Consider the following 27,373-nt stretch of genomic DNA (forward strand, 5'->3'; position numbering starts at 1 on the left):
CATGCCGGTACATGAGCATCCTCCTGTCTGTACCCCCACCCCCCCTCTGCAGGGCCAGTCTCCCCTTCTGCCTACAATAGACTAGAGTCGACTCTGCACTGGTTTGCTGCACATTATCCACGATGCTGAGCAGCGTGACTAAAGAAAAGAAAACATGTTTCTGGGTGCAAACACCATGCATGTACTCGCCTACAAAATGACACAATCACTTTCTATTTCTTTAGTTCCGGATCCAAGTTGGGTCGGTCACTAAAAAAAACAAAAACGCATAAAATCAAGATTTGAGTTTGGAGTTTGGGAGGCTGAAGCAGTGAAGGTGACGGCAACACTGGGGACAGGAGGAGAGGCAATAACACAAGGGGCAAGCCTCATGGGGCGGTGGGGGTGCAGGGAGGCAAAACGGAGGGCGCAGTGTGAATAAGCAAAGTAGAGGGCGCGGGCGGGGAGGACAGCACAAGATACGTTGAGAGCAAAGTGGAGCATCTGAGAGTAAACCGGGGAAAGAACAGCATTGAGTGGGTATGAGAGAAGCACACGGGCAAGACTGCAAAGGGGGGGGAGGTACAGAAGGCTTGTACATCATGGAGTGGGCGGCGTTAAGCACATGGGTGACAGAGAGCAACACCAAGTGCAAGAAGAGAGAAGCACATGAGTGAGACAGCTGGGAAATACACGCATTCTCATGGAGTGTGAAACTCAAATCAAACAAGCGTTTGTAATGCAAAAGGTATCGCATTTACGCGAGTTTAAGCTATTGGTATTGTAAATGGCAATGCCTTTTATTTAGGTTTTAAAACAAAAACAAAAATGAAAGGCATTATTTGCAATGTCAATAGCGCAAACTCGCGTAAATACGAAACCTATTGCATTGCAGATGCTTGTTTAATATTTCTGGCAACTGCCTCTATTTAACTTTCTGGATCGAAAACGACCAGTAGAGGTCAGTAAAATACCAGAGTCACTTTATCACTCTCTAGATTCCAGTCCATGGAAATTGTCTTCCATGAACACCCGTAGACAATGATATTTTTTTCAAATCTTGTATTTTCAGTGATATAACCACAGAAGGCCCTGATTTTATATTAAAAACAGAGCTTTGGACTATACCATTTCCCGCTGAAAGGCAATATTTCTCTCCATGTGTTTGGTGCTTGCTTTCCCTCCATGTCAAAGAACAGTAGATGTTTCAGCACCCATGCTAATGGGCTGCATAGTTAAGTACATATAAGGTCCCAAAGTTGAGACCGATTGCATTGCAAATGCTTGTTGTACTTCCGTCTGCTGCCTGCCTCTCTCCTCTGCCTCAGCTGCTCCTGAGGTTTCAGAGCTTAGTGCGATTGCGAGGAGGGTTGGGGCTGAGCCTTCTTCCATTGCACGCCTCTCCTTGAGTCCTGCTCCCTCTCCCTCCGGGTCTTTGCCCGCCTACCCCGATAGCAGCTTGCATCTTCTACCTCCAGGCTTCCTCTACGCCAGTCGACCGCAGCCACCCCTGCTGGCGAGGAGGAGCGCATAAACATTTTAAAATATAAAGGGATGTTTCACATTTGCAGCGCCCCGACGCGCGGGCTTTAAAATAATTTACGACCTCAGAGATGGGCGTGGAATAACCCGGCGTGAGATAACATCTCCCCCAGAGCCCTAGCCTTTTATGCGAGTGCCGGTAATGAGTGACTCGACTATGTATGGGGTACTCACTGAAGGGAAACCAGAGGGAGAGTCTGTGGTTCAGCAGTCAGAGCTGTCGCCTCAGGAGCTGGGGACCAGTGTTCGAGCCTCGGCTCCACATTCTGTAATTATTAGAAAATCATTTAATCTCCTGCCCGGGATCTAAGCAATTTAAATTAAAAATAAATAAATAAACAGCGATCTTGGAGGGGCGTCAAGCAGTGTTGTGGGGAGGGACAAATAAAAAATGTAAAAACACGGTTGGGGTGGATAAGCAGTGAAGCATCTGAAACAAATGGTGCAGTGTGCCGGAGCAATTCACAGTAAACAAGCCAGCCACAAAGTAAACATAACAACAGAGGGGGAAGTGCAGGAACAGATGTCCTTGGAACGCATCTGATGACTGATTACTAGGAAATCAAGTAATGCAAATGCCAAGTCTGTTCAGCAGGAAGCGGACGCCATTGCTGAAGCTGGCATCCCATGAATGTTGTGTACATTAATTAAGTAAATAGTTCTCAGAACTGCTAATGAAAGCTCCAGAGTAAGGACACATGTACGAGGGCCAGTCGTCATGGGCGGAAACAACATAAGACCGGGAGGTACTAAGGAGGGACTAATAACCCTATTAACAAATCAGAAGCCAACATTTACAAAGGACAATGACACAAGCCAATGAAAAATATAGGCGGAGAGTGGGCGGAGCTTCAAGTCCATACCTAAATACAGCATGTCTCGAAGAGACAGCGCAAGCGCTGCCTAGGCGAGATCTAAAAATTAATGTGTCTGTAAAGCAACTGGTGCTCATGTAAAGCGCTCTGATACCTTCGGGTCTAGTTTGCACTTTATAAAACTCCACCAAAAAAAAATGGAAGATTTCAAGTTGATTAGTTTGACATGACTTTAGCCTTGAAGCCACGTTGAATGGATCATGTAGTCCGAGGTTTTCAACATATTTGACCATTTTTAGGTCTCGCCTGTCGATGCGCATGCGCATCCGCATCGAGCTTGCGAGACTATGGGGGCTTAAACAGTCTTTAACCAACTTGCAAGGAATCGTGGCGATTCCTTGCAGTGCCCGTGAAATTCAAGCTCAATGCGCATGCGCATTGAGCTTAAAAGCGCGTGCACATGCCCCCAGCCGCCTGCCTTGCATGTATTTTCCCTCAGGCGCACTCCTCCCACACCCCCGCTCCACCCCCTCCCCTGCCTGCCGTGTCGCATTTCTTAAGTTCCCTCAGCTGCACTCCAGACCCCTGCTGCTTTCACACCCTCTCCCTGCTCCGCCCCCTCCCCTGCCCGCCGTGTCGCATTTCTCCTCCCCCCTCCCCTTCTCTGCCTTCCCTCCGTCTTGTTTTTTTTTTTTACCCGCTCCGCCCCCTCCCTTTTCCCCGGAGTCACTTATTCCTCTGAAGAAATGACACAATGCTTTTAACAATCTCACAATTTGCACTCGTGTACCACTACCCCCTCTCTTCTCCCCCTTCCTCTCTCTCACTACCCCTCCCTTCTTTGTGTGCGCACGCACCACGTGAAATCCCAGCGAAAAGTTAGCAGCGCTGAAACCCTCCCAATCTCAGCCCGCCAGAATCGCTCTGGATGAAGGCAAAGCTTCTAGTGGCTCCCTAAGCTGTTTTCCTCTTACATACTCGGCTCAATCAGCGCTGCCGCAGGGAAGCATTTTTTTCCATTTATTCCTCTCCGCTCCGCCCCCTCCCTTTTCCCCGGAGTCACTTATTCCTCTGAAGAAATGACACAATGCTTTTAACAATCTCACAATTTGCACTCGTGTACCACTACCCCCTCTCTTCTCCCCCTTCCTCTCTCTCACTACCCCTCCCTTCTTTGTGTGCGCACGCACCACGTGAAATCCCAGCGAAAAGTTAGCAGCGCTGAAACCCTCCCAATCTCAGCCCGCCAGAATCGCTCTGGATGAAGGCAAAGCTTCTAGTGGCTCCCTAAGCTGTTTTCCTCTTACATACTCGGCTCAATCAGCGCTGCCGCACGGAAGCATTTTTTCCATTTATTCCTCTGAAGGAATGACACAATGCATTTCCCGATCTCACAATTTGCACGTGTGTAGTTGAAGTTGATCCCAAAACATGCCCTTTCACGTGAAAACCGTTTCTTCTCCCTTTTTCACAAGCGAGGGATCATCCCAGGTAGGAGGGACCAGAGGGAGAAAGAGAACCGCAACGCCTCATTCTTTTCTCGAACCCTCACTCTCTCTCTGCCTGCATTGCTCAGGTTTCCCTCTCGTCTTTTGTCTAGATCATTTCCATCTGCCCCTTTGCAAAGCTGGTTCCGTCTCTTTTTTGCTTTCCTTTTCACCCGTCTCTTTTCTGTCATTCTGTATTTTCTGTTTGCCTCTCTCAACTACAAAGAATTTGACAACTATAAAATTCACACACAAACATATAAGCCCCTTCATACAGACTCATGAACACTTTCACAGAACAGATGCACCCCCCTCCCCCACCACAAAGCGCGTCCGCTTCATTACTTCATGCGCGGCCTCTCCTTAACCTAATCTACCTCACCATCTATTCTGTGTTGTCAGACTGGAAGGCACCTTCGATGCATCTGCTACTATTTGCTTGACGTCCTGCGCGCTCCTCTCATCCTGTGTCCTACAAGTCCCTTCTTTTATTTTAATTAAATACCGGACCATTTACTTGCAAAAAAAATACAGACTGCAAGGCGCCTTCAGTGCATCTGCTACTATTTGCTTTAACACAAACTAACACTTTACCATACTGCACTTCCTGCTTTCTCCCTCCCTACCTCCCTTTTTCTTGAGTCCCTTCTGCTTTAGCTACATGCCACTACAATTTGCTTGCCATCTTTCGTGCTCTTAACCCTCCCTTTCTCCATTAAGCCCTTATTGTTTTTTTATAATACATCATACCATTTGCACACAATACTACCTTACTCTTACGCAACTGCTACTATCTTCTTCTCTCCCTCCCTGTCTCTACCTACTACAGCATCCATTTTAATATAACAATTTGGAGCTGTACTGCAACTTTTGTATTTCTACTACTTCTCATTATTGTTTACTTGTTTTTATATGTTATTACAATGCTACAATTGTTAGTTATTTCTGTTAAATAACACGACAACACACAAAAACAATTTAGTTCGCCTCTACAAATATGCTCACATTCCTTTTGCCTTCCATAACTTTACTATCAACAAGTTGCTGCTCTTATATCTTTTGCCCCCCACTCTTCCTTATCCATACTCTGCCATTCACCCATACAATCTTCCTTCACACACACAATACTTTTGAAATAACTTTCTCGCATATTACCTTTTAGCACTCCATACTAACAAGCATTTTTGCTGCCTACTCCCACAGTCCCCCGCAGCCCAAACTCACACGTTGCACAAAACTCCATATTGTATTAAAATAGCGTGCCACTTGCCAGCCGCAATTAACCTCCTGGTCCAAGTACGCCCACCCCTCCCCTGGAGGGTTTGAATGCGCATTGTTTGTGTTGAGGAAGGTCACGTGAGCACTCTCTGCAACAGCCCACCCCCAAAAGGCACGTGCTCATCTCCCAGCTGGCTGCTGCTTTGACACAGGCCGACACTTCCTGCCGTGCGTTCCTTGCCCCCACCCCGAAAGAATTTGAGATGGCATGTTTGACCTCCGACCTTGCTTATCCATCCCAGTCCTCTTCTGTTCTTAATTTCAGCTTCTATACCCCTGCACACCAACTGTTTGAAAACCACGTAGGGTATACTTATACTGGGTTAGACTTTGGCACGTCTGTAAAAACTAGGGTCGGGGACAATCGATTATTGCCCGGCAGTATCGCCTCTTTAACCCACGAAATATTAATCAATGAAGAGGCAGGCGCTGGAGACTGGAAAGCAGGAAACAAGGTTTTATTCTCTCCGGAGGAGAACACAGCAAAACAGACAGCAGGTATCGTTCTGAGGTGCTCTAACTACATTTCTGAGGCCTGGCCTCTTATACACTGTTTTATGACTTTATTGCAGATTACATATTCAAGGCAGTGCTTTGATGTACGGAAAGACATTCTCGGAATCTCCCCTTTGGGCCCGTTCCCACACACATTTACAGTTGAGGTCCCCACCCTAGTCACAACAGGTGATGAGTATCGCGCAGCTGGATATTCCGCCTGTTCACGGAATGTGGGGGGGTTTGATCGGATCTCATAGGGTGGGTGCTTTGATCAATTTGGGGGTCCTTTGATGGGGGGAAGCTCCCTACTGTACGGGGAGGGGCAATAAACAGTATCGGCAGAGCTAGGTGTCGGCATGGGAACGAGGGAGGCAAACGGGCACAGGAAGAAAGGGGGGTTTTGCATCGAAAGGGCCGGGGACTATGAAAGGAATGAAGGGAGGTGTCGCGCTGGGAACAGGATGGGGTTCTGAGTCGGGGCTGCGCTGAAGAGGGGTTTATGACTCAAAGCATGTGCGTGCGGGGGGGGTGGGTCAGCGTGCAGGCTTGGTGAGGGCGAAGGGCTATGCCGGGGGGCCAGTGGCATGCAGAAAGGGCTGTTCTGTTCAAGGCACCTAAAATGGCGGGGCGCGCACGACAGAAAGTGTGGCATCAGGGGAAAAGGCAAGATGGCGCAGATAATGTTCACCAAACCGTACTAATTTTCCACAGTCCTCCCTTTAACATATTCAAGACATCTTGCTGGTTCATTTTCTATTCGGGTCTATTATGGTGGGCAGAGGGAAAGCAGTAGGAACCCAGATGAAGGAGTCGTAAACATTTAAGATTTCTAGTCTTAGGAGGCGGGCCTATTGATAAACTTTGATAAACTTGTTTGCAGGAAAGTCATAGAAATGCAATATAAAAACGATTCTGTAATGTGAACTGATAGGTTATTACATATATCAGATTTGGATTGGAGCATAATCAATACAATGGTGGCTGGGAGAGAAATGAGGCGTAGCAGAAACGGTGTTTGAGGATGTCAAAATGTTCGAAGTTCTCAGTATTCTTTGTTGTCTTTCGTTGGCGCTGTGGAGCACCGGCGGTGGAGCTACGGGTCCAGCTCTATTCTAGGTCTCGCGTTGCAGGGCACGACCTTTCCCTCGCATTCCTGGTCGGAAAGGTCCTTTTCGCCCTGTGTCCTTTGAGGTGATTGTCAAAAAGTTCAGATGGAAGAAGGGTGCGTGTGAGCAGTCCTTTTGGGTAGGTCGGCGAAAAAAAGGGGGATGGAGCAGGGCCAGATCGGGTACAGACTAGGGGGACGGCGAATTTCAGATAGGCAGGCTCATGACCGAATTCAGAGAGCGGGGACTTGTCGGCAAACACTGGACTTCGAGCAGGGGCATCAGGTCGGCCCTTTCTTCTCATTTTGTCGAAAACAGTGCCTCGTCCTGCAGCTCTTTTCTGTCGCGGTCTCGCCTTGGCCAATGTCGCAGGTGTTCCATAGTCTGCAGTCAGGCCTCGTGCTCCCACATCCGGTCCTTCTCTCTCCCGACAGCCATACCCTTAAACGAGTTTGAAAAGACAGTCTTTAGAGAATTAGCAGAGGAAGGTAATCACAAAAGTCTATTTCTCTCCCAGCTCCAGGCAAAAAATAAAAACGTCCGTTATATTAGTGCTCACAACTGACATATGAATGACCGATGACGGGTCTGTTGGATTTACTATGACTTTCCTTCACAATTATTTATTACAGTTACGACAGTTCATCTGATGGAGACCCACCTTCGTAAGACGAGCTTGACAAAGATATGCCGTTCTCTAGGGTTTTATATTTACCAAGGGTACTGTGAGCTATCGACATGGTACTAAACAGGTATTTTGCTGAGGGACGAACATAGGCTAAACATTTTATTTTCTATCAATGCCTCCTGCTTTTCAACTAAACATTTTCGCTTTCGACATGGTTCAGTTCTTCACTAGGGTTCATTGCAATGATTTCTTCACCTTTGTCTAGTCTTTTAACTTTGTAAAACATCATTCTGGTTCCTACGTAGCCTCCTACGGCCTGATTACTTAATTAAACAACTATGGACAAAGAAAACTTGTGGCAAGGGCGCAAATTGACCCATCTCTCACAACCGGGAACGTGGGACAGTTTCATAATTCCCGTCTGGAGCAGCTGATACGGGGACAGGGGCGTTCATGGACCATGAGGATGTTTCGATCACCTTTACTGTTAGGGTGTTGCAACAATTCGGGTCGGGGAAGGTCGCGTTTATCTGAGGCGTCTTTTTATAACATAGGAGCCGCTGACATGTAGTTCCCTTATTACGGGTCAGATTAGGGAACCTCAGTCGTCTTACCTGTCCTTTCCCTTACGGTCTAACCTCGGTTTCATCGACTTTTTAGCAGAAAAGGAGAGGTAATGACACGGTCTCAGGGTGATTGTGTTAAAGACAAGTTTTGTGCAAATACTGGCGGTATTTGAAGCCAATTGGGTGGTGTGCTAGGGGTGGCGGTTTGCCAATTTTGGTGCTAGTCCGTTAGGAGAGTGAGAGTGTGGGGGGGGAGAGAGAGAGAGAGAGAGAGAGAGAGAGAAAGAGAGAGAGAGAGAGAGAGAGAGAGAGAGAGAGAGGGAGAGAGAGAGAGAGAGAGTAACAATAGGTTTAGACAGTACACGTGCAACATAGGGAGCGGCCATGCATTTAAGGTAGATTCTATTCAGCGCATTACTCGATACAAGACATTGCGGGTCTGTGTTAGTATTTTGTAAGCATGCGGTACAGGACGGGCGAGTATTAGGTCGGGTACGGTGGGCATGCATTGGAAAAAAGGAAAAGGGGGGGCACCATCGTGTCGCCCTCCTTGCATTCTTGGTCCTTTGACCAGTTGAGTCAGCGCCTCAGTTACACACAAACGTTCTCTCATAGTTTCATTAACACGCGACTTGTGTCCATTCACGCATCATGGGTTAAGGGTGATCATTATTCATCGAGTCATCCCATTTGCTGGTTTGTCTGTTACATTAGTAGTTCGTGGGTGTGCTTAGGTGCCACCTTGCGACGCTAGTCTGCTTCGTGTACCAGACATGGCAAGGCTTCAGGACTTCGCCACGCCTTAGCTGTGATCTCTGATGTAACCTGCAGAGGGAGGGAAAAGAGGGGAAGGGGACAACATACGGGCATATTAAAAGTGTAGATACGAAAGCTTTTTACTTACCTCATACTCGTCTTATCTCCTTGGGATAGAATCCTGGGGGTATGGTTTCTGGGATCGGGGGGGGGGGGGGGCAGTGTGCCCTTATAGGCTGTGAGTAGGAAAAACGTTAAGAAGAAAACCAAAGATACTTAGTGCGAGGTGTCTTGGTTGGTAGGTGTATCTAGCTATCGGGGTCCTTAAATCTCCCTTAACGCTGTGACATTCTAAGGTTCATTAGTTCTTCGATCAACTCTGTTCCCCAGTATCTTCGAGTGTTGTACTTCATAGCATTTACATCGTTTCATATTACCCATCGTTTACACTACGCCATTTCGTTTTTACCCATCCCCAGAAGTCGGGGTCTTTCTCCATGCGCGAGTCCCGGAGTCAGTCGTATTTTTGACGGCGGGGTGTCGTGTCTCAGATTTCGATCCTCCATCCGGGGATGGGCAGCCATCTTCTTTCAACCTTAAAGAGAGAGCAGAGTAGGGTGCACAGAAAAGAATTCTCCCGCCGATCCCACATTTTCTTAAAGTAAAGCATGCAATACCCGTTCATAGTTTCGAAAACCTTTATTTTGCAAAATCATTTCAGCACGTGGATTATGAGGGTGCGGTCATATTTGGCCGGACACGGCAATGGCTAAAGTGCGTACAGTGGGGGGTGTCGTTTTGCAGCAATAAAAACATTAGAAAGTTTTATTCATTCATTTGTAAGAAACTAAAACGTCTATTAATTGGTCGGGGGTTCGGGGGCATTTATTTCATAATTTAGAAGCATAGTCAGAATAGTTGCAATCAGATTTCCTATATGCATACCGTATGCGTGCGTCATAAATGAGGTTATACATCAGCTATAAAAATATAATACACCGTACATTTGTAATCAACATTTTTAACGGGATCCTTTTACAATGTTCGTCGAGTGAGCTCTCCTTGTCTTTTCTAGCCAAGTGTACAAAGGATCATATATGTCTCAGAACATCAAGTTTGTGTTAGTGCGAAGGAACACCACGAGGTGTTCGTAAGTTCCTATTGATACCAGCGCCATTTTGGGCGGGGCCGGTTCAGTCCGGAAGTAGCATCAGGGGGAAATGTTTCCTATACTGGCAGTTGGACCAGAGTCCTTTTCGGCAGTTCAAGAATTCATGCTAACAGAAGGAGTGGCAATGTCATGCCTGTTTCGTTAGTGATCAAGGCAGTCGTCCCTTACCGGAAGCCTGCAGGGGCCGAAGGCTCCGCCGGGGACTTTTGTAGAATCTTCAAGGCTGTGGAGATGCTGTCGGAGATGGGGGCTCGTGCTCCGGTGGGCGAGCGACCGAGTTACATTGCTGTTCAAAGTTACTCTAGCGGCCGAGACCCGCCTTCCAGCAGGCCCAGACGCCATTTTGAGGTCCTGCAGCAGTCACCCTTCGTCGAGTCTGTAAGAGTGGAAGAGGCCCTTCGGAGTGAAAGGAAAAAGGGCTCTGTTTTGTGAAAGCGGGACGTTCGGCTGGGGTGCAGCTGTGGTGCCCTCTCCTGGGAGCGCGAGGGAGGCCCGTTCGCGCCATCTCCCACTCCCGGCGCATCCCAAGCTGCACTCTTTCATGGGCCTGCACGGAAGTCTCTCCACATCCTGTGCTCCACGAGTCTCGTGCTCAGTGCCGTGGGAGTATGGCCACCTGCGGTGCACATTCGGTGCTGCACAAGTATCGGTGCAGCCAGTGTATGTTCGGTGCTGCGCAAGTATTGGCGCAGTCATTGCATATTCGGTGCTCCGAAAATATGGGCACCATTACACGTTCGGTGCTGCGCAAATATTGGGGCACCATCACCTGGCTGGAGGAGTTCGGTGTTGGGCTGGGGCTGGGAAGCCTCCTATCTGTGGAGGTGGGAGAGGCTCGTCCGCGTCGCCTCTCCCTCCCAGCCCCGCTTGGACTAAATCCCATGGAGGTATGAACAGGACATTCCGCCGCCCAGAGTTGCTGCGGCTGTCACGGAAGGGAAAAGAAAAAGGTGTCCCGTCCTTCTCTGGGCCGGGCCTCCTTAGGTTATCGGCTGCAGCCGGACTCAGTTGGCCCCGGTCCCTGGCCATTTGGCGGCCGGGCCGGGGGACATGTGGCGGGACTGCCTGAAACTCCCATGCGCCACCAAGGCCAGGCCGGGAAGGCATGTGGCGGGACTGCCTGCAACTATCCAGGGCCGCTGCGGCCGGACTCCGCGGGCTCCTGCCTCTCCTCCGGCTCCCCCATATGTTAAGATTTCCTGACCAAGAGTTGGCAGCAGGGCCCGCCTTATATGGGTTGTCGCTGGTTGGGCGTAGCCGTAACCCTGCCCTACTTTGGAAGGTTCCAGAATGTGGGGGGGGGGGCGAGTGTTCTGTTGACTTTCATTTTTCTACATTTTTACCGTTCTTGTTCTTAGCATTATTGTTCCTGGTTTGTTATGTAAAAATAAAAGTTCGTGTTTATCAGTGGTTTACTGATTTCGTTTCCTATTTCTTTCTTTCCAGGTTATTTCATGCTAACATTTCTACTAACAGAGTTTAAGTAACACGGAAACACATATAGGGGAATGACATAGATTCATACATCACGTACACACAAACTCAGACGGGGGGCAGTACAAGTACGACATACAAAGACCCAAGACAAATATAAAACAGTGATTATTTGGCCAAAATTATCTTTTTCCATCTGTTAATTTAGAGCTAGGCTGGGTTCCCGTTTTTATATTGTCCGACCTAGGAAAACTCGAACATGCCGCTGAAATCGTTCTGGCGGAACCTGTGCCATCGGGCATAATCAAACGTGGTGGTTCTATCTGGTCTGTCCGTGCGAGTCGGATTTTTCTTTGTTTCGCGCTTTTTCTCATTCTGCCGGCCTGTCATTCCTGTCGGCCCTTTGCCCTTACTCACGCTCAGTAGAGTCGGGCATTGGGCTTTCCAGTGTCCGACATATCTACAAAAAGCGCATTGGTCTTGCCCTAAGTCTGGCCGTCTTTTTCGTAGTGTCGGGGGATAACCTTTGGGTCGTGGTGTCCCGGGGTTGTCCTGTCGGTATATTTCTCTACCTGGTTTGTCCTCGTCTTTTCTCTGTCGTTGCATAGCCTCTCTGCGCCACATACCGAGACTGTCGAGCATAATAGGCGTTGTCTTATTATTGCGAAGGGCTATTTCCAACGTTTCTATTTTATCAAGGTCAAAGGATCCTGCCAGTGGCCACTGTTTGTCTTGACTTTCTTTGGTATACCTGTGCCACAATTTATTATAGGCTATGGTAACTAATCCATAGTTTATGAACATGTCCTTATTAGGGGTGCCTTCTAGTGGAGCTATATGGTCCACCTCTAATACACGGTCCGGGCTGAACCAATTATCAATCAGTGGGGAGAAGACAGACATGACGGCTCGTAACGAGGGACTAAAAAGTCAGCACTGCCTATCTTATCACTAGGTGCAAAGACTAGACAGAATATTCCTATTCTACGTTGTTTGCAGGCAGTGAATACCTCATGAACAAAAAGTAACCAATAACGAGGAACAATCAAACAATCAATAAATAAATAAATAAGATAGAGCAGGATCAATGGGGAGAGTGAGTAGGGCGCAAAAGTCTGCGTCCTCTACCCTTTCACTATCCGCAAAGAGGAATCTGTTGTTTCCGGTTTGCAGACAGAGAATCTCCAGAAGACAATCTGTGAACAGTAGTTCGGGGTCAAAGAACCCAGTTAATCAGTGAGGGAGAGGGAGTCTCCCAAAAACCGTTTAAGAAATAATAGACAACAAGGGGTGGTGATGGACAGAGTCTCTGAATTAAGCAGAGTACTCTCACCCAGTCAAGAGATCAGGGCTAGATCCAACACCGTTTTTTAGCTCATTGCACCATCCCAGTTTCAGAACCTGGCTGTATGCAAATTAGTCTGTCCCTGGCCCAGTGCATCATGGGAACAGGGCAGACCAGACTACAAAAGCCAATTCTTACACTGGGAAGGAAACAAGCTTCCGGTCCCTTTCTCACTGCTCCATCAGGATTCAAGCAAGCCGGGCCGAAGAGGCTGAAATGCCAGAAACCGGTCCCCGGTAGCTTGTCTCCTTTCTGGTGAAGAATTGGCTTGGTAGTTTGGTCTGCCCTGTTCCCATGATGCACTGGGCCAGGGACAGACTGATTTGCATATAGCCAGGTTCTGAGCTGGGATGGGGCAGTGAGATAAATAACGGTGATGGATCAAGCCCTGATCTTTGGACTGGGTAAGAGTGGTCTGCTTAATTCAGACACTCTGTTCATCACCACCCCCTTTTCTGTATCGTTTTTGGCCACTATAGGTGTGGCAGGGTATACTCAGACATGAGTCCCTTTCTCACTGCTCCATCAGGATTCAAGCAAGCCGGGCCGAAGAGGCTGAAATGCCAGAAACCGGTCCCCGGTAGCTTGTCTCCTTTCTGGTGAAGAATTGGCTTGGTAGTTTGGTCTGCCCTGTTCCCATGATGCACTGGGCCAGGGACAGACTGATTTGCATATAGCCAGGTTCTGAGCTGGGATGGGGCAGTGAGATAAATAACGGTGATGGATCAAGCCCTGATCTTTGGACTGGGTAAGAGTGGTCTGCTTAATTCAGACACTCTGTTCATCACCACCCCCTTTTCTGTATCGTTTTTGGCCACTATAGGTGTGGCAGGGTATACTCAGACATGAGTCCCTTTCTCACTGCTCCATCAGGATTCAAGCAAGCCGGGCCGAAGAGGCTGAAATGCCAGAAACCGGTCCCCGGTAGCTTGTCTCCTTTCTGGTGAAGAATTGGCTTGGTAGTTTGGTCTGCCCTGTTCCCATGATGCACTGGGCCAGGGACAGACTGATTTGCATATAGCCAGGTTCTGAGCTGGGATGGGGCAGTGAGATAAATAACGGTGATGGATCAAGCCCTGATCTTTGGACTGGGTAAGAGTGGTCTGCTTAATTCAGACACTCTGTTCATCACCACCCCCTTTTCTGTATCGTTTTTGGCCACTATAGGTGTGGCAGGGTATACTCAGACATGAGTCCCTTTCTCACTGCTCCATCAGGATTCAAGCAAGCCGGGCCGAAGAGGCTGAAATGCCAGAAACCGGTCCCCGGTAGCTTGTCTCCTTTCTGGTGAAGAATTGGCTTGGTAGTTTGGTCTGCCCTGTTCCCATGATGCACTGGGCCAGGGACAGACTGATTTGCATATAGCCAGGTTCTGAGCTGGGATGGGGCAGTGAGATAAATAACGGTGATGGATCAAGCCCTGATCTTTGGACTGGGTAAGAGTGGTCTGCTTAATTCAGACACTCTGTTCATCACCACCCCCTTTTCTGTATCGTAAGAAATAATAGAGTCAGTGGGGGAGAAAGATAGGCGCGACGGTTGCGTTACCTATCCTTCACTGTTTGCAGAAGGGAAAGAGCCTACTGTTTCTCCGCGTGCAGACAGTGAATCTCCAAATAAGTTAACAAAGAGCAATACTAGTATATTTTTTTTGTAAACAATCAAGCAATCAATTATTTTCGCAATCCGTCGTGTTTACACGACCTTACCCGGACCGCGTGGACGGTTTCTTGTCTTCCGAAGCCAGCGCCCGTTCGTCCTCTTTTTCTCGTATTCCTCGTGGCACTCCTAATGGTTCCCAGTCAGGACCGTAGATCACTCGAGAGAGGTCTGTTCGGAACTAGTGAAGTTCGGATGATCGGCTGCCAGACGAGGGTCTATTGGGCAAGAGCTCTCCCGATCGTTGCAGTCGTTCACTCTGTCGTCGGGACCTCTCCCACTGGATCCACGAGTCGCTGATGGGCCCCACGCTTGGGACGCCAATTGTAAAAACTAGGGTCGGGGACAATCGATTATTGCCCGGCAGTATCGCCTCTTTAACCCACGAAATATTAATCAATGAAGAGGCAGGCGCTGGAGACTGGAAAGCAGGAAACAAGGTTTTATTCTCTCCGGAGGAGAACACAGCAAAACAGACAGCAGGTATCGTTCTGAGGTGCTCTAACTACATTTCTGAGGCCTGGCCTCTTATACACTGTTTTATGACTTTATTGCAGATTACATATTCAAGGCAGTGCTTTGATGTACGGAAAGACATTCTCGGAATCTCCCCTTTGGGCCCGTTCCCACACACATTTACAGTTGAGGTCCCCACCCTAGTCACAACAGGTGATGAGTATCGCGCAGCTGGATATTCCGCCTGTTCACGGAATGTGGGGGGGTTTGATCGGATCTCATAGGGTGGGTGCTTTGATCAATTCGGGGGTCCTTTGATGGGGGGAAGCTCCCTACTGTACGGGGAGGGGCAATAAACAGTATCGGCAGAGCTAGGTGTCGGCCTGGGAACGAGGGAGGCAAACGGGCACAGGAAGAAAGGGGGGTTTTGCATCGAAAGGGCCGGGGACTATGAAAGGAATGAAGGGAGGTGTCGCGCTGGGAACAGGATGGGGTTCTGAGTCGGGGCTGCGCTGAAGAGGGGTTTATGACTCAAAGCATGTGCGTGCGGGGGGGGGTGGGTCAGCGTGCAGGCTTGGTGAGGGCGAAGGGCTATGCCGGGGGGCCAGTGGCATGCAGAAAGGGCTGTTCTGTTCAAGGCACCTAAAATGGCGGGGCGCGCACGACAGAAAGTGTGGCATCAGGGGAAAAGGCAAGATGGCGCAGATAATGTTCACCAAACCGTACTAATTTTCCACATGTCAGTAATGGGTTTATGTGGTCAGCGGAATCTTTTTGGTTGTGGAAATAGGGGAAGAGGGTGTTATGCCAGGCACCCTTTGAGGCCTTATTGCCTCCTTGTGCTTTCACCAACACATCCACCATCACCTCCACATCCACCACCACCACATCCACCACCACCACATCCACCACCACCACATCCACCACCACCGCATCCACCACCACCACCACACCCACCACCACTACATCCACCACCACATCCACTACAACCACCACCCCATCCACCACTACCACCACCACCCCATCCACCACCACCGCCGCATCCACCACATCCACCACCACCACATCCACCGCATCCACCACCACCACATCCACCGCATCCATCACCACCACATCCACCATCACATCCACCACCACATCCACCACCACATCCACCACCACATCCACCATGACATCCAACGCCACATCCACCACCACATCCACCACATCCACCACCACTTTACCACCGCATCCACCACCACATCCACCACTCATCCACGCAACGCCACTCACACACGCAACGGCACTCGCACACGCAACGCCACTCACACATGCAACGCCACTCACACACGCCACTCATCCACGCAACGCCACTCATCCACGCAACGCCACTCATCCACGCAACGCCACTCATCCATTTGCAAAACGAAAAAGGTCAAACTCTTCTATTGCGAGACCTATTGCATTTTCAATGCTTGTTGCCTTTTCTTGTGGTTGATTTTCACAGTCACCACAATTTCAAGTTTTGAAAAACTGCATCTTCTGATTTACACGTGCATCTTATTGTTTCCTATTTCCTATTCATGATTGCAACTCTTCTTACATTGACAATAACGTCATTGGACCAGATCGTTTGTCCAAATTTGGTCTGCCTATCCCGTTGTAATTATGCTCACAGGCAAACCAGAGTTATCCTTAGTTCATGCTTTTTCAACAGTGGATTATGGTTTAACGATAATGGCAATCTAACTGCCTTTATTGTAATAGGGCAGTTAGGAAACCGCCACTGCTGCACCCGCCACAAGGCTGGCAGTCCGTGGACCACCAGACTTATAATTGATCCCTTAGAGGGTCTTTGAGTCCGGCCTTCTCATGAGTTGGTCTGGTCTGTTCGACTTTCGTTCACTTTTTGCTTCTGCCTAACACAGTATACAGCATGCGGGAACGGAGCAGCTGACTTCAGCCATTGACTTTCTTGCACTGTGTGGGAGGTATATTTACCCGATTCCATGTGCACATTTGCCTAAGAAGTACGCTTTGTACTTGGGCCTTTGTGCCATCCCTCCATGTCCATTTTGTGTGTTCATCTGTCCTTTATTTTTACTTCTGCACAACATGTCACACAGGGCGGGGCATCTGGTCAGCTCACTTCAACCTTTGGTTCTTTTCCTCTACGAGCAAAATGTCTTACATGATCATAAATGCAAATCCACCTAAACAATAAATACATTTTGTGCTAGGTCTGATGGGCTAATACTTTGCCAGCGCTGTTATATTTCCATTTTTTCCTTTTTTATAGTCACCCTTGTGTGCTTAAACTATGTCTTCTGGTTACGGTATTTTAAAGCTAACCTATCTTTTTGTGGTGATAATAATTATATTTGTTGTGATGAACTTTGAAACTTCACCTGCTGCTAGGAAGCACCCGTGCTGTTCTGTTATAATTATACACGATGGTTAATTTATTTTTAAATTATACATTTTTATTGCAAGCATCTGGTTACGGTGTGAAGATGGCGGAATGTTTTTTTCTTCTTACATGTTATTATGAGCTTGTACTATTAATTCAAACAGTTAACCATAGCTTCAGTCTGCCGTGTTCAGACATTTTAGCTTTGCCGATGCTTGTTATATCATGCTTTCAAGTGTGCCCCTACGAAAGGAAGACTAATATTTTAAAAAGCTCTGGGTTACGAATCAGTCACATGATAGTTGTATTGAATAAACTCTAATTGTACTGATGAATGAATGAATGAAATGCGCACTAACCCAGTCATCTGCCATTTAAAGTTGACCTTTCAAATATAAGGTCGCCCTGTCTGCCATCCAATCTGAAGGCTCTGCTCCCACCAGCTGCTGCAAGTCTGTTGAACTAATATCTATAAATATCAGGGGAGAAAGGCAGTGACTTCTGGTTATGTGGGCATCGCTCGGTCTCTTTACAGTGTGGGCTAAACTTTTCATTACAATATCTCTTTCTTTTGCGTTTTTTTGCATCGTCTCTGTCTTCCGGGTTCGCGGGAAGAAACCCCCACCTGTTACAGGTGAGTTTTTTCTAGCTTCTTTTGTAGCATAACTTTAATTGCAGAAAGAGCAATTCATTTCTGTGGTGTGTTTTTTTAGCTGTTGTCTGAAATCTGTTTGCCCTTACTCGTACGCCAGGAAAATAGTTCAGCGTGTTAAGTGCTCGCTGCTGACATCTGTAGGTTACCTGAAGGTCCGCGGTTTGGTGTCTCTCGCAGTCCGTATCCTTCCATCCCATAGTTTCAAACAAACGTGTACAATTGCTTTGGGAACACACGAACGGTTACCTTTTTTGTAACATGTAACATGCTTTTGTAAAACCATGTTCGCCATTTACGTTGCTAAATTCTTAGTCTGCACAGAAAACACAGGCACTGAATATAGGTCAGTATGACAGAGCGCTCTCATTGGACATCTGCTGGACAAATATGATTACCCTGGTGTGCCTGGCTCGGCCTTTCATCCATTTTGAGGTTCTGAGGTCGATGAAATTGGCACCCCTGAGTTTTGTGCTCTCACACCTTCATCAGAACTCTGGGAATTTGGAGATTTGCCATTGTATACATGGTCAGCTATCATTTTCATGAGTTTGAATATCAACAATTAACGGACTCGTAGAGGACTTTCAAACCTATGTGGTGAGCATGTATAAAATACGGTCTGGTTGATATGCTGTTGGCTCTGGGTCCATGAGGGAGGGCTGGTGCTACCTTAAAGAGGCTTCAGCAACAGCCCTGTAACCTCACCGTGAATGGCCTCAAGAGGGCGTCATATTGAAACAAATGCCTCAAATAAAGGCTTCTTCCTAGGGCAAACGGTGCACTTGAATGTGAAAATGCCATTTTCTCTCTGAAAATCTTTTCACCAGAACTGCCAAGAGGCTGAGTTCTAATGCCAGACTTTCCATATGACAAAAATGTGTAATCCTGCCCAAGTCGATTCATTGACCTGTGCATGTAAAACAAATTGGAAGTCCTAAGTAATGGCTAACTTCAACTTTAAATGTATACACAGAATAGTGAACAATCAATCAATCAATCAGGGGTTTGTATAGCGCAAGGGTACCTCAGGGCTCAAGTTTGAGCCCAACACTTTTCAATCTTTACATGGTCCCCCTGATTAAGTTAATTTCTTCCTTTGATATCAGCACGATTGCGTACGCTGATGATACGCAGTTGGTTCTAGTCCTTGATAAAGACATGGCGAATGCAGAACAAAACCTTAAAAACTGTCTAGCAGCGACATTCACATGGATGAAAAACAACCACCTGAAGTGCAATTCCGCTAAAACGGAAATTCTGCCATTTGGACATAATAACCCATTCTCTCCTCAGAAATGGTGGCCAGAGAATGTGCAAGCTCCTCCTAGCACTATTAGTGCAGCACGAAATTTAGGGATTACATTTGATGATACCCTCTCATTTAAACAGCAAGCAGGGGCAGTAGCAGGCTCCTGCTTTAACATCATAAAGGGTCTAAGGAAATTTTTCGACCTGCTTCCCTTGGAAGTCAGGCGCACGGTGGCAGTGGCATTAATTACATCAAGACTGGACTACTACTGTAACAGCTTATATGCAGGGTCAAATAAAGCGGCCCTTCACAGGCTTCAGATGGTCCAGCATGCGACCGCCCGCCTGGTACTTAGATGGCCCAGAAAGTCCTCTGCTTCGGCTGCACTGGATGCCCTTCACTGGCTCCCCATCCACAAATGTATTCTGTTTAAGGTACTAATCCTCACCTATAGAGCCTTTCATATGCAGGGTCCGATATACCTCTGCAAACGCTTTACACAATATCATCCCTCCCGTAATCTTAGGTCCGCCACAGCCAACCTGCTCGTTGTTCCCAAATTCAGACTTTCTACGAAGGGAGGAAAATCCCTGGCAGTGATGGGCGCTAGGGCTACGAACAAACTCCCTCACTATTTGCGCCAGATCACCTCCGAACAAGGTTTCAGGAAATCGCTTGAGACCTGGATTTACAGCCTCTCGGATCCAGTATGCAAATCATTAGTGTAAGGTCTATTCCCTCTGTGGACAGGACGGCTGCAATCCATCTTTCGGCTGGTTTGAGTAACATCACCAAGATGCTCCTTGGAGTGATAGTGCGCTATATAAATGTCACATCACATCACATCACATCACATCACATCACACAAATACTCACCCGCGAGGGTCTCGGCGCTGGGCGGGTTGAGGGGGGGTTTCTCAGAAGGGTGCTGTGGTCATCTGAAGAGTCTTGAAGTCTCTCCTGCACTGGAGCAGTGTAGGGCTTTGCCGGAGGGGGAGGTTGTTCCTGGTCTTGGTCTTAGCTGCGAGGGAGGAGAAGCACCTTCCCCCCCATTCTGGTCTTATAGATGCGTGGCATGGTGGCCATAGAGAGGTCGGCTGATTGGAGGTTTCTCTTGGGGGTGTGAAAGAAGAGGCGGTTGTTTAGGTATGCTGGTCCAATGTTGTGGAGGGCCTTGTATGCGTGTGTGAGGAGCTTGACGGTTATTCCAATTTCAATGGCGAGACAGTGGAGGTCGCTGAGGTGTTGGGTGATGTGGTTGCAGATGGGGTTGTCTAGGATCAATCTGGCTGCGGCATTCTGGAGCTTTCAAAGGAGTTTTTTGTTGAATCTCGCATAGAGGGCATTGCGGTAGTCCAGTCTGTTAGTGAAGAGGTCATGCATGACAGTTTTCCTGGATTTGGAGTGGATCCATCTGAATGTTTTCCGGAGTATGCGGAGGTTGTTGACGCAGGCTGAGGATACGGCGTTGATCTGGCAGTTCATGGTGAGTGATGAGTCCAGTATTATGCCAAGGTTTCGTGCATGGTCTGTCAGGGTAGGGGGGTTCCAAGGGCGGGGGGCCACCAGATGTCATCATATGCTGAGTGGGTGGAGCCAAGGATGAGGACTTCTGTTTTCTCTGAGTTGAGTTTTAGGCAGCTGTGCTTTATCCACATGGTGACAGTTTCCATCCCTTCTTGGAAGTTGTGCCTGCTGATGTTGGGTTCCTTGGTGAGGGAGAGGATGAGCTGGGTGTCGTTGGCATAGGAGACTATGTTGAGCCTGTGGTTTCTGACGATGGTTGCGAGGTGGGCCATGTAGGTGTTGAAGAGGGTGGAGCTGAGGGAGGATTCCTGGGGTACTACACATCGGGTCTTTGTTGGTACTGAGAGGTCAGGCGGTAGTCTGACTCGCTGAGTTTTGCCTGTGAGAAATGACCATATCCAGTCTAGGGCCTTTCCTTGGATGCCAGCGTCATGGAGGCTGGTGGCTAGTATGCTGTGGGAGAAGGCAGCTGAGAGGTCCAGGAGGACGAGGGCTGCCATTTGGCCATGGTTGAGGAGGACGCTAGTATCGTTGGTTTCGGCATGTAGGGCAGTCTTGGTGCTGTGGTTGCTGCGGAATCCGGATTGGAATATGTGCCGAACATAGTTGGTTTCAATGAAGTTTGCTAGCTGAATGTTGACGGCCGTTTCGATGACTTTGGTTGCAAATGGTAGCAGTAAGATGGGCCTGAAATTCTTGAAGTCCGTTGGGTCTATGGAGGGTTTCTTCAGGAGGGGGTTGACTACAGCGTGTTTCCAGTTGTCAGGGAATGTGGCGGTCTCGAGGTAGCAGTTGATGGTCCGGCATAGTTCGGGTGCGATGACTGGTGACTCTGTGGAAGATGTGGGGGGGACAGGGGTCTGAGGGAGTGGATGCTCTTCATGATGTTCAAGGTGTCTTCTGTCGTAAGCACTAACAACAGAAGACACCTAAACCCTAACACTACAATGATATTTGTAGTGTTATGGTTTAGGAGATATAGTGGCCAGAAGGGCACACAATCTTACAGTTTTGAAGACTTTCCAGTACAGATGGATTTCACACAGGGTTTGTCAGCTACTTGGCAAGAACCCTGGTAATTGCAATCCGATTGTGCTTTTCAGAGATCAAGTGGGACTTGAGAAGTGGACGTAAGAAATGGTTACTGGGAATGACCCATTTACTATTTTGAAAATGTAGTTGGGTGGGAAATGACTAATCAGGATAGGAGTACTGGGATGCATGGCTCTGAAGACCTGAAGACTTTGTCTCAGATGTACATGGAAGCAGCCTCTAGCATATCAAAGTACTTCCTGGTAGTACAGGAAGTATGCTTTTGAAATTACCACCCATCTTACACCTGTCAATGAAACATTGCTTCACCTACTATGTGTCTCCCAGGCCCTTCTAAATCACAGGCAAAAACTATTATGCCCATCTCTAAGATCCTTGCAACTCAGGTCATGTCGTCTAGCCGTAATAGCTTTATTAAGAGGGGACCCAGTACAACTATCACACAAGGCAGTGAGGTTCCTTCAGATCTCCTCCAAGAAGCTGGAAGAGTATAGTACTTGATCCGACAGTTCCCCTTCATCTTGATTTACCAGGAGAGAGCTTCTTTCAGCACAACTCCAACACTGCCCAGTATTAAGAGTTCTACAAAAGGGGACCTGGTGCAAACATTATGCCACGCTGCAAGGTCTCTCAAGCAAGTCTGAACATTGCCGAGTAGTAACAGGTCTGCAAAGAGGGAGCCCGGCGCAACCATTAGGCCAAGCTGCGAGGTCCCACAAGCCAGCCCTTGAGATGCTGGAAAATCCAGCACTAATATTTGAAGGGTTCCTCCAACTTGACCGGCCATCTGAGGGACTATTTTTAGCAGAACTTTAACATCGCTCTGGCAGCAACTCAGCCCAGCTTTAACTAGGCCTGGGCGGTGAATTCTGTTCCGCTTGCGGAATTTGGGTAATTTCGCGATCCGCGGAGAACGCGGAATTGCAAAAACTCTGCGATCCGCAGCTTTGCAGAATTTTTTGCTTGTTTGCACTTTCAAAATACGTGTTCACAAGATATTTCCCCGTGATCACGCAAACAGCGTTCGCAAACAGGTAAAAAGCATCGCACACGGGCGGAACCAGCAATTCCGCGTATTCGTGGAACTCTGCGTGCTCGCAGAGATTTTTTACCGTTTTGCGGAGCTTTGCGTAGCGCGACTACACAAATTCCGCCCACCCCTAGCTTTAACCTGTCTGCGAGATGGCTCCGCCAAATTGCTGGACTGACCGACACTATCATATTAAGGCATAAAACACCATGCACTTTTTCTACAGGTTTAGCACTTCCAAACCCTGGTTTTCATCCTTCACTGAGGAAGGATGGATGTTTTCATTTTTAGATTATTGTCTGTCCATATTCGTGAATTGATGCCTCATTTCCTAGAATGGTATACATTTGTGAAGTCATACTGATGACTGAGCTTTAAGTTGTCCTGGTGCGGCTCCAGCACTCATTGCCTTACAAACGCTTCTATCAATTTATTGTTTTTTGGATCATGTATATTGAAAAGATTTTAATTAATCTATCAATAAAGAATTACTTATACCTTTCAATGCTCCATCTGTTTCATGTTACTGCCCATACACTTTTTCCCTGTCATTACACGGTGCCAAATTGCTCTGAAGTGCCTATGAGCCAGCTTGTGTTCATTATTTATATAACCTAAACATACAGATTGTAAGAGTCCAGGTTAAGTGAAGTGTGTAAACAAATATTTGAAGAAATATTAAAATAGCACATAAATGAATAGTGAGTTTTTTGGATTAAATGAGTGTGGAGGAAGTGAAAGTAGATGGTGGACTTGTGATTGCATTGTCAATCAATCAATCTGTCTTTATTTCGGTTCAAGGAACCATAAAAGAACTTCATCCAGGTGTTTGTTTGTAGTGGGTAACTTGGAACGTAGAACCAGTATTGACAAGATTGAGAGCATAAAGCACCAGAAGAAAAGTGGATTTGCCAACAAAAAGTGAGGCAGTTGTAGGGCAAAGAGGCCAGATGCTGCGCCGGATATGTTCAGGTGATTTTAAACCCAGAAGGTTGCGGAAAGGTAGCCGGTGTTTAGGCTAGGGTTGAGGTGGGTTTGCAATGGAAGTGAGCATCACTTGCATTTTGAAATCAGGCTGGTCACCCCTGATTCATGAAAATGGTTTCCAGCTTCTAGCTTGTTTCCAGCCTCGGCATTAAGCATACTGGGGGTGTAATGCTAGTACTTATTGTAAGAACAACATCTGACTCTATAAATAGTAGCTGCGCTTTCTTCATTTTCCTGTAAGGTCCCCTGTGGTTCAACATTCCCTCTGTGGACTTTGAATCTCAGAAACCACCATGGGGATGGGCAATTGCAATTGTTTTGGGTTTTTTATATTTTGTGCATTGATATTAACAATTAATAGGCTTTTTGCACATGCTTTTACTTAAATAAATGGAATTAACATAATTACAATTGAAACAACAGGCACATGCATCAATATTGAATTTTGCGATTCCTTAATTGCGAAAAATAAGGAATCGCAATTAAGGAATTGCAAAACGCAATGCATCAAGAAATTGCTAAAAAAAATTGCGATTTCTTAATATTCCTTAATTGCGACTCCCAATTTGAGAGTCGCAATTAAGGAATACCTCCCCATTCATTCCTATGGGCCTAGATGCCCATAGGAATGAATGGGAAGACATTCTCAATTTGCGATTAGCAATTAGCGAATCGCAAATTGAGAATGCGATTTCAAGGGTGCAGGGGTGTCCAAAGGACACCCTGTTGCAACCCTGAAATCAATCTGTGCACATATGTTGTGCACTCACATGCCCTTAGGGCATGTGTGTGCACAACATGAAACTTTGAAAAATGCACAAAAGTGCATTTTTCAAAGTTTTCGCAAATTACCATGAGGTTCAACCTCATGGTAATTTGCTCCCCCTAATTGCGAAATCGCAATTTTTTAAAGTTTCATGCATTGCATTTAAGAAATCGCAAAATGCGATTTCTTGAATGCAAACGCAATTTGAGAATTCGCAAATATTTGCGAATTCTCAAATTGTGAGGGCCTTCACCCTTCATGCATTCCAAAAGCAGATTTTGCGATCGCAAACGGCCGATTTTTGTGATTCGCACCGTTTGCGATCGCAAAATCCTTTGATGCATGTGACTATTGGTTCTTAAGGTATGTAGAAATATTATTTTGTTTTAGTTATAGAAACATTTTTCTGCAAAACACCATTTTAGACAAAATGGATGCCATCCCTGTCACTCTCTCCTGCTCCCTTGTGCGCATTTTCTCCCCACAGGCTCCACAGAACCCAGTCAATCTGATGTAGGGTAGTTTATGTCCATTGTTATGATTACATTGCTTTCATTTAATTTCTCACTGTTCCCAGTATCTTATGTTGTTTGTCAGGTTTATTCCACTGAGATCACTAGTCTTTTCATTCACTAAAAGTTTTTGTTGTTTAATGTGTCATATTTGTGTGACCATCTCCGGATGACATTAGCATAGAGATTGTTGAAAAGTTTTTTAAAGAATTGGGACTGTGCTTTTGTATTTAGATACTGACATATAGTATTCCTATTTCCTGATTTACTAAATAATTTATATTTTTGCTCACACCAAGAACATTTTGTCATTTTTCTCGTTTTCTGTGTAAGAATTGTGTATAAGAACCTCTTGATTTTGGGGGTAAGAGAGAGATTTTAGAAGACTTTCCCTTTGTACTAAGGACGCTGTCCGACAATTATCCTGATTTTGCTTCTCGTTGGGGGCTTAGAACATTTCTGAGTTTACATACTCTGTATAAGTTTGTGCCTGATAGTCTTCATGGTAATTACCCTGTACCGCTTAATGTCTGAATTTTGTTAATAAAATCCTTTAACTTTTCATTGATCTAGAACTTCATTATTGAGCAGGCCTCGTTACATTTTTTCATTGTTTTACTCTGCAAATATGATGTTTGAAGAGGAACCTTGATGTGCAAACTAAAATTGTGGGAGAACAAATTGGGTACATTTTGGGGTGTCTACATTTCGGGGTGTCTACATTTTGGGGTATGGTTTCACTCCCACAGGGACCTACTCTAGTGCTCATCAAAATGGCTACAGGCTGCTACTGCCTAGTGCTCACCTACTTTGAGTATAACCATCATCTAGTTATGGTTGGTGGCAGTTTATTGAGTCTTTGGGCACAGTTTTTTTTACTGTAATAAGATCTACCAAATCCCATAAATAACCTTGTATTGTCTCATAACTGCACAGTCTCTTCACCTTCTAGTGATTACAATACAGATACTTTCCTTCAATCCCTATGTGAAGAGTGAGTGAATGCATTTAATGGTTGGGGCCAGTACTGCAGTTGGGCCCTCTTGTTTCTTTATGCCATTACCTGCATCCCTTGAACTTATAAGGAGATGAATGGTAGCTGCCTGGTTCTGGGATGCAATATACATAGCTTTCCTTCCATCCAATTTCCATTTAGTTTTCATGAGACAAGCTGTCCTTCGAAAGCGGCTGGTCTCCTAACATTTGATCCTCTCTTGGAGTTATATACCTGTCCAGTTCCATTGCACTTCTTGATGAGTACTGGGAGTACTTTATATAGTAACACCCCAGCGTTTTCTGTTGACCTGACATAGAGGTGTGTGTGCCTTTTCCCCGTCAGCTGGAACTAAACTGGATGAATTTCTTCTTCTGGATCTTGACCTGAAGCAGGCTGATTTCCTCAGATGTTTGTCAGAGGACTGGAAGCACTCCTTAGTGTACCAAGCATCGTCCCAAGATAAGCCTGCCTGCCCTCCTGAATCCATGATAGTTTCCCAAGATCTGGAACAGCAGATCTGTGGTGTCATGTTGGAAGGCTTCCCAGGGGTGGCATAATACATGCTCCACCCCCTGGTAGGCCTCTGGGGTACCTATGCCCTTGGTACCTAAGGTACCATATACTAGGGACTCACAAGGGTAACCCAGTAACCAATCTGGAGTGTACCTAATGTACATGCAATCAATTTCAAAAGGGAAACAGATAGGCTGGGAACCTGGATAGCAGGATCCCAGCCAAACTAAGTCAAAAACCATCAAAACACTAGGCAAAAAGTGAGGGTAACCATGCAGCCGGGTTCCACCTTCCTAAAGGGATGAGGAGTGTTGGAGTTTGAGGACAAACTGCTGCAGATTGAGGCAGACTATGTGGCTGCCCCCACTAGAGATCGGGTACATAGGATTGAAGAAGTCAGGCGGGAATGCATTGCCCTGGAGCGACAAACAAGAGGTGAGAGGTCAATTTCCAGCTACTCGGGTCGGATCTATGAGGTAGGCAATAATGCCGGCAAACTCCTTGCATGGCTGGCCAGAAAGGAGGACGGGCAGAGCTGAGTTGGGGGCATTTAGACGGCAGAGAGGGAGCTAAGGATGACCCCCCTTGAGTACTGCACTAAAATTTGCAAAAGTATCTAGAATGGCTCTATCAGAGTCAGACTACCACTGGTCAGGGTGACTTGGAGGCCTTTGTGGGGGACCTTCCGGCCCCTTGCCTGGATCTTGACCAGGCTGAGGCGCTTAAGGAGAAGATAACGGAGGGTGAGGTGACTACAGCTATTTCGCAATTGAACAATGGTAATACTCCCGGAACCGATGGCTTCCCGGTAGAATTCTACAAAGGTGTCATATCAAAAGTCACGAAGCTGATGCTTTCCATGTTCAATATGACTATTGAAGTGGGCGTCCTGCCACCCGACCTCCGGGAAGTGACAATTGTTTTGATCCATAAAGTGGGAAAGGTGGGCAAGATTGTGCCTCTTATAGGCTAATC

General features: G+C 46.9%; 1 protein-coding gene across 2 annotated transcripts in view; it reads left to right on the top strand.

The window, feature by feature from the left end:
- LOC144830473 (ATP-dependent 6-phosphofructokinase, muscle type-like) overlaps window positions 1-27,373 on the top strand; it is a 409,256-nt gene that overhangs the window by 120,161 nt on the left and 261,722 nt on the right. Inside the window, exon 1 of one of the 2 annotated variants that reach the window (XM_078688914.1) lies at window positions 17,604-17,743. The exons of the other annotated variant lie outside the window; for it this stretch is intronic. Coding sequence (XP_078545040.1) covers window positions 17,617-17,743 — 127 coding nt within the window. The 5' untranslated portion in view covers window positions 17,604-17,616. Of the gene's footprint in view, window positions 1-17,603; window positions 17,744-27,373 lie in introns of those variants that run through there. 2 annotated transcript variants of the gene reach the window in all.

Source organism: Lissotriton helveticus, chromosome 1_1 (genome assembly GCF_964261635.1).
Source record: "Lissotriton helveticus chromosome 1_1, aLisHel1.1, whole genome shotgun sequence".
Classification (NCBI taxonomy): Eukaryota; Metazoa; Chordata; class Amphibia; order Caudata; family Salamandridae; genus Lissotriton; species Lissotriton helveticus.